At 46.5% G+C, this 13264-nt stretch overlaps 1 protein-coding gene and 1 long non-coding RNA gene across 2 annotated transcripts; one reads left to right on the top strand and one right to left on the bottom strand.

Annotated features, from left to right (window-relative positions):
* Positions 1-756: 756 nt before the first annotated feature.
* TMEM35B (transmembrane protein 35B) lies at positions 757-8224 on the bottom strand. Its single transcript, XM_081200077.1, has 3 exons — positions 7989-8224; positions 4988-5168; positions 757-2535 (listed from the first exon to the last, which is right to left on the bottom strand). The coding sequence occupies exons 1-3, from the start codon at positions 8094-8096 to the stop codon at positions 2405-2407; spliced, it is 420 nt and encodes a 139-aa protein (XP_081056203.1). The 5' UTR covers positions 8097-8224; the 3' UTR covers positions 757-2404.
* LOC308590250 lies at positions 8003-10839 on the top strand. Its single transcript, XR_014009729.1, has 3 exons — positions 8003-8140; positions 9628-9699; positions 9876-10839. It is a non-coding gene; the product is annotated as an uncharacterized lncRNA (long non-coding RNA).
* Positions 10840-13264: the final 2425 nt, after the last annotated feature.

Below are 13264 nucleotides of genomic sequence, written 5' to 3'. Positions count from 1 at the left end.
TTTTATCTTACATGGAGGAAGGACCAAGAGGGGCTGCTGCCTGAAGCTCAGTCTCACAATGGATGACCTTTTTCAGAAGAAAGCTGCCCGAGGGCAAGTGCAGGGAACCTTCCTCTCACTACCATGGTGAGACAGACTCCTCCTTCTTTTTAAGGAATTAAGCACATTTGTGAACAAAGCACAACTTCTTCACACTCACTTTGCTGTTTCAAAGCAAGCAAGCAAAAATATGATTTGGTGTGCCTCCCGCACAGCCAAACTGTTGGGATAACCTGCCCACCCACAGATCACTTGGATAAAAGAGGTAGCAAGGGTCTCATATTTGGGCTCCATGACTACCTTCACTTTGTATCCCTATTTGAAGGGCTGCCAATGTTTTAAACTGGCTCAGATGCCTTTAACAGAGGAAGTGATTAGACGATGGCTTTCCTGGCATGGAGATAAAGCAGTGGGGAAACATTCATTTGATCCATTTCCATCTCTTCTGCCCAGCTTCACTGAGGGCAGGTGTGTCTCCTCTTCAGCCTTCCCTCCATCCCCAGCTCAGCTCTTATTAAGTTCCTAGAGTAAAGGACGTTAGGGTGATGCCCTCTTTCTCCTCTCAGGCCAAATAAGATTCATGATGTGTTTCTATCTTGCCTGCTGACAACCAGCTGTTTTATTTATTTACTTTTTAAAAAGACTCTGCCCCCTTCCTCTAACACTGGCTATCAGAACCTCTGATGGCATCCCTCAAAACAAAGAAAAATTGAAACGTTTTAAAAATCAGTCAACACTTTAATCACCAAGGAGTCAAAAGACACAGAAAAACATTGCCAAAGCGGATCAGTAAAGCCAGCACCAAAATATATATATAATGACTGAAACAAGATGGATGTTGTCTGTTTCTTAGATTACAGTGCCTTGTGCCCTGTCTAGTAAAGGACTTTGATAATCAGAAAGCAACCACAGTAAAAATCCAACCTCTGCTCATTTCATGCCTAATCTCTAGAACAGGGGAGGGACCGGTGACGCTGGAGATGTTTTCTAGCCTTCAACTCCAATCAGCCCCAGCCAGCATGGCAAAAGGACTGGGGTGAAGGGGATTGCAGCTGGAGAGCCTCAGTTGATCCCCATATTCCTGCCCTGAGGGAAAGATCTCCTGCATAAGAGCCTCTGGTGGCCATCTCAGTGACAGGCAGGTGAAGAGGGGAGATGGTGGGACCTTAACAGGTTCACAGCAGGGCGAGAGCTTTTCCTCTTCTGGCGAACTTCCTCCCCACCCCATGTTCATCATGAATGCCAGAGTATATAAGTGCAGGAAAGCATTTGTCACCCTTTCCAGAGGCAGGCTTGCTGAGAAGCACTCTCCCAGCAGGCAAATACTGGGGGGAAGGCCGCGGCTCTGCCTGGGATGCAGAAGGTCCCAGGTTCAATTCCTGGCTGGGAATGTCCTGCCTGAAATCCTTGAAAGCCACTGCAAGTCAGTGTAGACAATACTGAGATAGGTGGACCAATGATCTGATGTTTAAAGGAAAGCAGCTGTATCTTAGTGGACAGACCACAGATCAGTGGTGGGGGCAGCTGCTTCTCTCACATAGTAGCCAACAAAATCCTTCAGTGCCACTCAATGAACCCCACAGAAATGGTTTGCCCTGAGCCAAAAAAGGGACTGTCCTGTGCCAGGTGTTGTTGTTGCTTTTAAGTGTGCTTCTATTTTCTCCCAAGGATTACCCAAAATTTATTTCACACATCCCCTTCCATTTCCTTCCTCCGCTTCCCCAAGCTATGAAATTCTAAGATTAAGGCAGCACCCGGCTAATTTAGCACTTACGCCAGGCCTAAGATGGGAAAGAACACTGGTGAACGGGGTAACTGAGAAAGACCCAAAGTCTAGCTGCCATCGATTTAAAGCAGGAGTAGGGACCCTTAGGACTCTGCTGGTTGTGCCCCCACCCACCCCACCCACAGCCCTCACTGGCTCTGCTTCACACCCATTTTTGCCTGATTGAAATGTGTCCCTTAAGTCTGACAATTATCTCTGGCTTGTCTGGATGGAGGGTAAAGAAGGGATTGTGAGTGTGTGTAGAAATTAACCTGTAGTACAAAGGTAAAAACTTCATTTGTTGCTGTGCCCGCTTTTGCCCGTGGTCCCTGCTCACCACTGGCATATGGCCCTCAGAAAGTCACCCAGGAGGGAATGTGGCCCCTGGGCTGAAAAGGGGCTTCATCCCCCGATCTATGGTGATTTCAAGGTCACAAACACCCCCTGGATCATACACCCACGGGACCCAGTTTATACCAAGTTGAAAAGGACCGAGCAAGGGGAGGAGGGGTGGAAAGCACACAGACAAAAACGGGCCAACAAGAGATTTGCTGCCATTTCCGAACTCTCCCCTTCTGTCCTCTCCAGTTCAACACCCCCTCACTCAAACTTTGACTTGGTGGATCTCCCTCTTCCCCGGATATTGAGGAGAAGCAGAAGACCCAGGGAGATAGTGGCCGGGGCACACATGGCAATGGGCTCCTTCAAAACCAAGAGGCTGTAGATGGCACCTGCAAAGAGACAAAGGGGGAGATATTTAAAAAATTAATTGCAAAAAGAGAAGGAGATTCATTGGCCAAACGACTCTCCACCCCACGGCAATCTCTAGCCTCGACTTGCTCCTGTTTTTGTACACGTTAGTCATACTTGGGAGTAGACCCCCTGAAATTAATGGGCATCGTTAACTTAGGGTTACCTGTGGGACATTATTGCAGTCAAACCCATTCATGTTTTGCCAGATAGGAACATGAAGGGACTACGGCTTACATAGCTTTCCTGTAAAATTTGTTGGAGAGAACTCTGTGAAATCACTTGGTCTGCCTTGGTGGGAATACTTCCTGCCTAGGCATCTCTCTCTTTCTTCATCATGCCAAATTTCAACCAAAAATTAAGATGCATAAAAATAAATCAACAAGAGTAAAGAGACCCACTGTAGAAGCGGTTTAAAAAAAAGATATTGAAGACAGCTAGATAATGCAGTCTCCTGACATCCCTTATAAAGCAGGGATCCTACTTTTTCTGCTTTAGAAAACTTCAGCTCCTAAGTCTATGCATGCTTACTTGGAAGTAAGCCCATTAAACCTTCCCTGGGACTTCTGAGCAAATATACATAGGATTGTGGTGTTCAGGCTGTTTGTTCCCTGGGTCAGGGGCCTGCTTTTTCTGGCACATGAAACTCTGCAAAACATCATACACACAATGATGCTGATGTATAGAAGAAAAGTGTATCCTTCTGAGCAGCATCAGCCTGTTTGCCAGTCCTGATTTATCATAGAATCATAGAATCATACAGTTGGAAGAGACCACAAGGGCCATCGAGTCCAACCCCCTGCCAAGCAGGAAACACCATCAGAGCACTCCTGACATATGGTTGTCAAGCCTCTGCTTAAAGACCTCCAAAGAAGGAGACTCCACACTCCTTGGCAGCAAATTCCACTGTCGAACAGCTCTTACTGTCAGGAAGTTCTTCCTAATGTTTAGGTGGAATCTTCTTTCTTGTAGTTTGCATCCATTGCTATATAAAACAGCTTCACCCAGTTGCTGTCCAGCTTTCCCTTCACCACCACCACCCTCTGACTAGATCTCCTGCTCCTCCGGTCAGTTTTACCCAGAGGAACTCAGGGGCCTGATAAAATCCAAATGTAGCTTTAAGGGAGCCAGGAGTGATTATATCAGTAGTCAATTACCCAAAGCTAGAAAAATGGTACATCTGTAATAATAATTTTTAAAAAGGTTCCAGGCAGTTGGTATCGTCATGAAGACGAGTGTGCGTAGCATTAATTAATGTCAGGGTTTTGAATAAAAATAGAATTTCCCAGTTGATGTGAGGAACTTTTGCAAAACAGTGGCTTAATTAGCAAGCAACATGGATAACTAATTAGCTTCTGGTGCCCCCTACTGGAACATGCACAAACAGACTCACACTTTGTCATGCGCAGAAGTTGGGCAGCTTTGAATAGAGTCATGATTATTATTTGTAATCAAATAAAACATCAACATGTAAATAATAGGGACTAAAGAGCTACATTACAAGCCAGTTTCCTTGTGAGGAGAGCAAATGGTGCCATTTGTACTTTTTATTTTTTTTAATTACAGGTTGAGAAGACAAAAAGCAAGCATCTCTGCACTGAGGCAGCACTTGCTTCCCAAGCAAGATCAACTGATTACCTTAGAAACAATTTTATGAGGTGGGACAGAGCTCAAACTCAAGTAATAAGGGGGATTACCTTGGTTTTGAAGCTATGTGAAAAAAGCAGACTTCTGTGCTTCGGTAACACAGTTCAACTTGCTGAACTGAGATCTGCTTTTACTAAAGCCAGAGAATAATTCTTAGGCCCTCCAGATGTTGGCAGACTCCAAAGTCCATCAGCTCCAACCAGCATGGCCAATGGGAGTTGAGGTCCAACAGCATCTATAGGGTCACAGGTTCCCCATTCCTGACCAAAGTGATAGACTATGTTTAACCCTAAAACCAATATGGCTGACACCCATTATTTATAAGCATACACTTGAAAAACAAAACACACTGTTGCTTTCAGCCCCAATACAGCCTCATCTGTAGTTGAGATCAGAAACACTCAAGAACTTCACTCAGGGCAACGCCATTATCCAAGAGGCTGGGTTCTACAGCCTCTCCCTGCAAAGACTGAAATAAAAAAGGACGGTAAGAAACTTTAAAAAAAAAGAAACACTCAAGAACGAGGACCTTCAGCCAGACTTCAGCTCCTGAAGAACAGTTGTACTTCAGTAGCAGAACATCTGCTTTGCACGCAAACGGTCCCAGGTTCAGTCCCTGGCATGTCCAGGGAACACTGGGCAAAAGACTCCTGCCTGAAGGCCTGGAGAGTGGCTGCTAGTCAGTGCAGGCAATACTGACCTAGAAGGGCCATTGGTCTGACTCTGTTCCAGCAGCCCCTCTCTACCTTGCGGAAGGGAAATAGCCGACCCCTGCACAGCTCTTACCTATCATGACGATCGTGAGCACAAAATTGCTGATTTCCTGCAGCAGCTGAGGCCCAAAGGCCATGAGCAAACCAGCTGCCAGTTCTATCCAGCCCACCGTTTCCAGGTACTGGATCGGCTCTGGCTTGTAGCCAAACTCCTTCAGAGGAAAGGCGTCGGCAAACTGCACAAATTGCGATTTCTGGAATAGAGAAAAGAGTTTAAAAAGCGCCAGTGTGGTGTAGTGTTTAGGGTGCCCACCCAGGACCTCCTTGGAGGAAAAGTAGGATATAAATAAAATAAATTCATAAATCAGTAAGTGTAAAAGAGATAAATGGGTGGTGGTGGTGGTTCAGTGGTCACCCTACCTTGCAAACATCCCCAGAAATAGGAAGTGGGTCCATGAGCGAGATGGCTGCAAAGGGGTGAATGGCAGGTGAAGAGAGGAGCCACACAGGAAGTGCCCCTCCCTTTCCAGTGAGTGGTTGGCTCCTCCAAGTTACTCTCTAGGTCCATGTTTCTCAAATGTGAGTCCCCAGTTGTTGTTGGGACTACAACTCCTGTCATCCCTAGCTAGGAGGACCAGTGGTCAGGGACGGTAGGAGTTGTAGTCCAACAGCTGGAGACCCAAAGGCTGATAAACACTGCTCTAGATCAAGAGGGCACCGACCTATTTTGAGCTAGTTGGCACACCCGGAATGTTGAGAAAGCTATGGGCACTGGTCACAAAATGGATGCCACGGGAACATGGCATAACACAAAATGGATGCCATGGGGGGCCATAATGGCTGCCACATCAAAAAGAGCAGAAAAAGTGACAGGGCCATAAAACGGTGCAAGCATGTCCCCATAGAATCATATGGTATACAAGTATCATAGAATCGTAGATTTGGAAGGAACCACTAGGATCATCTATTCCAACCCCCTGCAATGCAGGAATCTTTTGCCCAACATGAGGCTTGAACCCACAACCCTGATATTAAGAGTCTCAACAGAGCTATCCCAGAGTAATAAAAACCATCCAATAATGCCATAAAAAAACAGTGTTGATTAAACACTGTGGAAGGATGCATTCTTGATTGCCTGCGCAGGCCTGGCAGAATAGACAACTTTTCAACAGACACATATTAGGGAGAAGTGTGCATTCAAACCGATATACTGTATTAGTGAAAATAATATGCAGAAATGAATTATATTATATTAGAGGAATTTGCAAAAAATTGCCTATTAGTAAACCGAATACATAAATATGTTTATTAGGAGCAATCTGTACGAAAATTATAATTTTCATGAGGATTAAAAAAAAAATGAATGACTGCTGCAGAAATGTAGAGAACTGAATTTAAGACTGCAAAAATGAGAAATGAGAGAACTGACATGGCCAGAGCCTTCCATCCCTCATGAAGCTGCATCTCATTGCTCAAGCTTTTTCAGAGCGGCCCAAAGGGGCAGTGGTACACATGGCAGTGGGTTTATGTACACCCATATACAGGCCAAACTTAAAGTGGAAGCGTCACACGTGATCCAGCTCCCCTTTTAGGTTTGGGGTGGCACCAAGGCCAACGCTTTGGATTCAGCACAGATAGCAAGTCAAACCTTTGTGCCTTTCCACCTGCAAGGATGCAGACATCTTGGTGACATCCCCTCCAGCCACTGGGTGGGGAAATGTTGCAGCTATAAAGCCACCGGCTTAGAGAGGTCCAGAATGAAACTCTTCAATCCAACCCCAAACTATTTTAGATATTGTTCCGTATATTTGTTGTTCTGAATTGCACATTATAACCTTTTTGGCTTTCTGAGTCCATCCTTATATATTTTTTTAATGGCAGGCTCAATAAATAGACTAATCACACTATTGTACAACTGAATCAATTATCAGTAGGCAGCATTTGATAAGTTCATGTTTACCCAAGCGAATCTGGTTTGGGGAGTACTGGCTACAGTTTTCTTCTTTTCTGTTGAATTCCCGCCAAACTCGACTAGTGAAATGGAAAAGGCTCACAAAATTCAAACCCCAACCCGATTCGCGCCAAAACAAAAAACTGTTTCAGCAGGCAGCCAGGAGAGGGCGGAGATGTCAGATTTGGACAAAAACCGATTCATCTAAACCTACTCGAATTATCTGGGGTTCTGCTATGGCAAAATAGCCAACAAGTAATCCCCAAATCACAGATTTAGCTCTGACACAATCCGGAGTCCAAGACCGCTCCAAAACTGTTAAAAGCCCGTCCACACCGCGCGCGCATTTATATCAAATCCGACAGGCGGGATTAAGAGCTGCAGAAGCATTATTATTGGGCGGACCCTGCAAAAACGATAAGCAACTGCCTGTCGTCTCTAACAGGATTACAATACTCTGCGTGCCCAACCCGATCCTATGCAAGTGCATTCGGAAGTATGCTCCACTTTGTTCAAGGGTGAGGGGGGCTTACTCCCAAGTAAACGTGCACGGGATTGCAACCTAACGCAGTGCACACACGGGCTTTTATAAAAGCCCCGATGGATCCAATAGGCGACGTACTTCCGAGTATAAGCGACCAGGCTCTGAACCGTGCAAATTTGGCGCGTATACTCGTAAGTAAATCCGTGCACTGAGTGAAGAGTGAGCATCCTCCCTCCCGTAAAACCCCGCGACGTTTTACCTCTGCTTAAGGAACGTGTCCCGGGAATAGGCCAGGCGAGGGATTCCCCCTCCGCTCCGCAGAACTCACTGGCGCTTCCTTGCGAGTAAACGCGTGCTGCGGGTGGGCTGCGCGCTTCCTCGGGAGTAATAAGCCTTTATTCCGGGCAAGCACGCATGAAGGATCGGTTGCACGATTTAATACCGGTGGGAAATAAAGAGGGGTGTTTTTTGGTTTTAATAGCCTCTGCGCAGCTTCGCCCACACCCAGTTGCAACAAATTGCAAAGCAAAGCGGAGGAGGGCTCCTTTGCACGCTTCCCTTTCTTCCCCCCACGCACCCCAAAAAAAAGCCATTGCTAAACCGTTTTCCCTTCCCCTGCACACCCGATTCGCCGCTCACCAGCTGCTCATAAACTTCGCCTGAAATCCGATCGGTCAGCTTGACGACCCCGCAGACGGAAAAGAAAAGGCCCAGGAGCACGCGGATGGCGGAAAAGAGCAGCGCCATGGCTCTGGCTTCTCTCGCTCTCCTTCCCTTTCTTCGGCTTACTGGTAGCTGGGGCGGGGGGAGGGGGAGGGGAATAAACACTGGAAACGGGGAGGGGAGGAAACGCAGCCACCAAAAATGGGGTTTTTCCTTGTCTTCTTTCCCACCCACAGCTAATCGAACGGTAATCGAACCGCCGGCGCAAACGCGACACAGTCGCGACAGAGTTGGGTGAAAGATGAGGCGCTGTTTTGCAAGTAAATAGGCGGTGTGATAACGGCCTGGCACCTTTGAACGGGCGAGGGTGTCCCTAAGCATGTGCAGAGAGCTTGATTAAAAGCCGAGGGTCGCTGCTGCCTGCTCTCAGCTGTTTAAGGACTTCTCCTCTTTGAAGAACGATGCTTAAGGATAAAATTGATCATAAATGAAGACCACCTACAGATAGTATTTTAATGTTGTAAAGCAGAACGCTGTGTCCAAACCAGTTCTGCGCTGGTTCGATTCTTTAAATATACATTTTATATGTAATATCACCCCTAATTAATACATGGTAGGATTCAAACAATGTAACGTGTCACAAAATAAACACAAATTATTGTTATTCATCAAAACCAAATTAAAAGAGGCAGTAAAACAACAGAGCAATCACCAAGTGCTTGAAATACCTTGGCAAATAAGCAGGTTTTGTGCTAGAAATGTATTTTGTACTTATGTGGTGATTTGCAGGTGGAGTCTTCCACAGGCAGTGAAGGACTGGCCATCATGTTTCAGGTGGCAAGCTTAGGACTCATCAGATCTCGACCTCAGAATAGGTGCAATATCAAAGGAGGAGGTTCTGAGCACCTACAGAGTGGCTTTCCCTAATCGCTGGAAATAATTTGTTCGGTGATGAGGAAAAGACACTAAGAAGGTAAGAGGTTGCTGGCTAAGGCCAATGGCCCATCTCGTTATCACAGTGGCCAGCCAAGTGCCTGCAGGAAAACCTCAAGCTAGATCCAGGCACATGAGTGCAATCCCCTCTTGTGGTCTGCAGCAATAAATAGCCTCCCCCATGAATTTGCCCAATCCTCTTCTTTGCAAGTATGTGTCCTTGATCTTTGATAATGTCTCTTGCTTGACTGGGTGGAGAGGGCTGGGGCAGAGGAAGGGGGTGCGGGGGGGGTCAGACCACCCCAGGTGTCCCCACTGAGGGGGTGACAAAATGCCAGGCAGCACTCACCGCGGGGCCTGCAGCGCACCTGAGCCACATGTCTCTTCAGGGAGAGAGACAGTGGCTTCGGCACACGCAGGCTCCATGCTGTCCAGACGGCCCGCCCACTGCCTCCCCCCAGCTGTAGGGCAACTGAGTGGGAGGAGGCAGGCAGACTCCGGAGGCCCCATGGTGCGCCCAGCCCCCATGGGCAGCTTGCGCCGCCCCAGGCGCCTGAGCGACTTCCTTCGCCGCTGGGAGAGGGCAGTGTTAGTGCAAAGAGAAACCACCCTGCCATAGAACTAGAAAAGGAAAGGGAAGCTTCTTAATGTCTAATGTTTTATTATGTTTTTATATTTCGAGAGTGCAGAGCAAAGACAAGCAAGATGAAGGAACCTCACCCCATTTGGGAAGGAACCAGAGCAGGAAACAACAGTGGCGTAGCGTGGGGGGTGCAGGGGGGGCCGGCCGCACCGGGCGCAACATCTGGGGGTTAGGGTTAGGGGGCGCAAATCACGGGTTAGGGGGCGCAAATCCACTGGTTAGGGGGTGCAAATTACTTGCCTTGCCCCGGGTGCTGACAACCCACGCTACGCCACTGGGAAACAAAGAGCTGTGAGAAGGCAGCGACCTTCAGTCCCCACAACTGCCCCATAAGCGCAAGATCTACTAGGATGAATTACTGTGCTCACTAGGCCTGGCCTTCTGAGCCAATTACTTTAAATAGTTAACTTCACTGGCACCATGTGAGTTATTGCCGACCTGCTCTTGACACCCACTCTGATACCACACTAGAAAGTAGATTCCTCCAAACCCCCACCCTCCATTCCCAGCTAGCTATGGGTTGAATGTTTTACAGGAACTGGAATCCTGCAGGCCGAGATCATTTGGGTTTATTGTCCATCTCTTCCAAGAAACCTTCATCCAGTGACTCAGCATCAGAACACACTTTCCCATTGGGGACATAAACATGGATCTCTGTCTTTGGTCTTGTAATCTGGGGCAGCAAAGATGAGTTTGCTCTAGATGATGATGATATGCAGGTCATCCCACTGACCATTAAGTCCTGCATTGTGGAGCGAGCAGCCAGCCTGCGAGATCCCTGCGGAAGATCACACCTAGCTTTGCAGGGAGAGGGCTTCACCGCAAGCTGAACAGGGCTGGTAAAGTGAAGATAGGTGCATTTTTGCTTCAGGCAGCTGCCCGGCCTCCTAGTAGAAGAGAGGTTGTTCAGAATTCCAACACCTTTTGGCTGAACTGGTCCAGCAGGAAGCTCTAGGAAAGGCAGTTTTACATTCTTCCAGCTTTTGTACCTGTTCTGGTTAATTAAAAAGAAATCTCAATGTTTGGATTGTTGGAAGCAGTGTTCAAAACTCCCATTGTTCTAGGCGCATTTTGCGACAGGAAATTTCATTAGCGCAAGCAGTTTCTGAGCTCTGGGCGCAGTATTGCACCTAAGATTTCAGATTAAAACTGCAGAATGGAAGGAAAGGAGGATGTTTTTCTGCTTCCCCACTTCTAGCTACTCTCTGAAAAGTGGAGAAGAGACCCTCTTAAGAATATTAGGCAGGTGGGGGGGGGGGAGGGCAGTTCCTTCACTTTGCAGCTTTGTATTCTTGTTATTTAAAAAAGTGTGCCTAGACATTCCATTTTTGTGCCCATAACCTAGGTTTAAGAGGCCATTTAGTGCCTAGCTTTCATATCTCAGTTTCTAACACTGGTTGGAAACAACTGGCAATGTTTTACACCAATCCCATAAACTTTGTCTTATACAAAGCCAGACCACTGGTTCCTCTGAAGCAGGGATTGTCAACACAGTGCCGTCCTGATGCTGTTGGACTCTCATCAGCCTAAGACAGCATAGCCAAGGGTTAGGAATGATGGGTGTTGAGTGTCTTCCACCAGTTGTTTACCCCTTCTCTAAAATACCTTTCACACAACTTATCCTCCAGAAAGTGGGGCAGAGTATTGAACCAGACATCCCTACCAGCAATGCATTTGCTCCACCTGAATGTCACATAGACATTGCTCTGAAATTTAGATTTGAGGAGCAGCAGTACTGTGGGGAGCAGGCAAATGAGAAACTAGGGCTAAAGGACACAAGGCAGGCGCTTTGCTTACTGAGCTTGTTTTCTGTTCAGCTACCTGCAAGTTTTCCCAAAGCAGAGTCACCAGGGTTTTTTTGTTGTAGGGAGATAGGGAGCTACTATTCATTAGTACAGTGGTACCTCGGGTTAAGTACTTAATTTGTTCCGGAGGTCCATACTTAACCTGAAACTGTTCTTAACCTGAAGCACTGTCGGAGCACGATTTCTGCTCTCATCCTGAAGCAAAGTTCTTAACCTGAAGCACTGTTTCTGGGTTAGCGGAGTCTGTAACCTGAAGCGTATGTAACCCGAGGTACCACTGTACTCCATGATCAGAAGATTCCAGGAGAATCAAGTTATAGACAATTTTATTTTGAATGGCTTAAAATTATAATTCAGTGGCACTGCAGTGTGCAAAAACCCTGGGACATGTCCTCAACAGTTGTTTCCATACTGCTGCATCATAATTTGTGTCAACTTTTTTACCTTGAAACTTTGTGTCTTGGTTTACCGCCACCCATTTACATAGCAGGCAAAGCCAAAGTTCCTCATTTTATAAAATGGAAATGTACAGCTATACCTCAAGGCTTCTCAGAAGGCAGAAGAGCAGTAAGAGAAGAAAACTCACCTGAGGAAGGAGTCGGCTGCACTTCTCCATTAACTTCCAGCTGCCAGGTTGGTAACTACCAAGATGGGAAAAGCGTGTAGGTAGGCATGGAATCAGTGGAGCCCTCCCTGTGCCCACAAAAACATCGGCACTGTAGTCTCTCTTCATTACCGCTACCAGTCAGGTTAGGCTCCTTAATGAGGAGGGCAACTGCAGTCTTATTTATGAATGACCCCCAGCTGGTTTTTCCTTTGTTTCCATCGGATCGAAGTTTGACAATCAATAATTCAAAACTTGAACTCTATGCAGTATTGATGAGCAACAGTGTGGGGTTAATTTTGCCAACAGGCTTTGTAACAGGAGCCCTTCCCTCCTAGAGAAATGGCCACAGCACTAACAGAAAATAGTCTAACATGAAGAAGTGGGAGAAGAGCCTCACAGTTTGCACAGAAATATCAAAGCGTAAGGAAGGGGCTGTTTTTGATTGCCTTCAGGAATAGAATACATCAGCAAACCAACCCATTTTTTAAGGAATTTGCTTAACTTTCCCAAAAGAAAAACTTTTAAAATGGGCTTTCATAAAAACAAAGGGACTATTTCAATAAACACAGCCTAAAAAGTTCTGTTTTTCTGTTGATATTTTGTAATTTAAAAGATGAACACATTAGCTAAAAACTGTATCCAGAATGGCAAATACTGGTACATCCACAATGTATTTTTTTAAGTGCATTATAAAAACACATTAATTTTTTAAAAATTAAGTGTGTTAAAACACTGTAGAGAACTGAAAACATTCTTTTGTCCAATAACTCAAGAGCTGCCAGGAACATGGTTATTTAGTCATAAAATGCCTGGATAGAGGTGTTTTCAAAGCCTATGAAGGTGCATCTCACTAAGGCAGGGTGATCAAACACACATCCCCAAGGGCTGCATACACCCAAATGTCATTTGTGGTAGCCCGTTGCTGCCTTTCCAAAGCCTGGTGAGATGCCGGGCTTTGAGACAGAGGCGTAAGTGCTGAGTGTCCTACAGCCCCACCTTCTGAAAGCCAAGTTAGTGCTTTCCCAGCTTTGGGAGACAGGGCTCTAGGACCCTACCAGAGCCTTGATGCGAGGGCTTGGGGGAGGCATCAAATCTTGGCTATACTCCCCCACCCCACCCCCTGCAGTGTGCAACGTGTGGGTTCCGCATCCAAGTATTCTTGTGGCCCACTTGATATGAAAAGTTGGACCACCCTATACTAGGTGCAATCCACAAATAATGAACCACCAGTGAATAGGCCCCATCACAGGTCAACACCAAGCAG

The sequence above is a fragment of the Podarcis bocagei genome (assembly GCF_964188305.1).
Source record: "Podarcis bocagei genome assembly, chromosome: 7".
In the NCBI taxonomy this organism is placed as follows: Eukaryota; Metazoa; Chordata; class Lepidosauria; order Squamata; family Lacertidae; genus Podarcis; species Podarcis bocagei.
The sequence above is the reverse complement of the archived record's forward strand: the minus strand, read 5'-3'. Positions and strand labels throughout refer to the sequence as shown.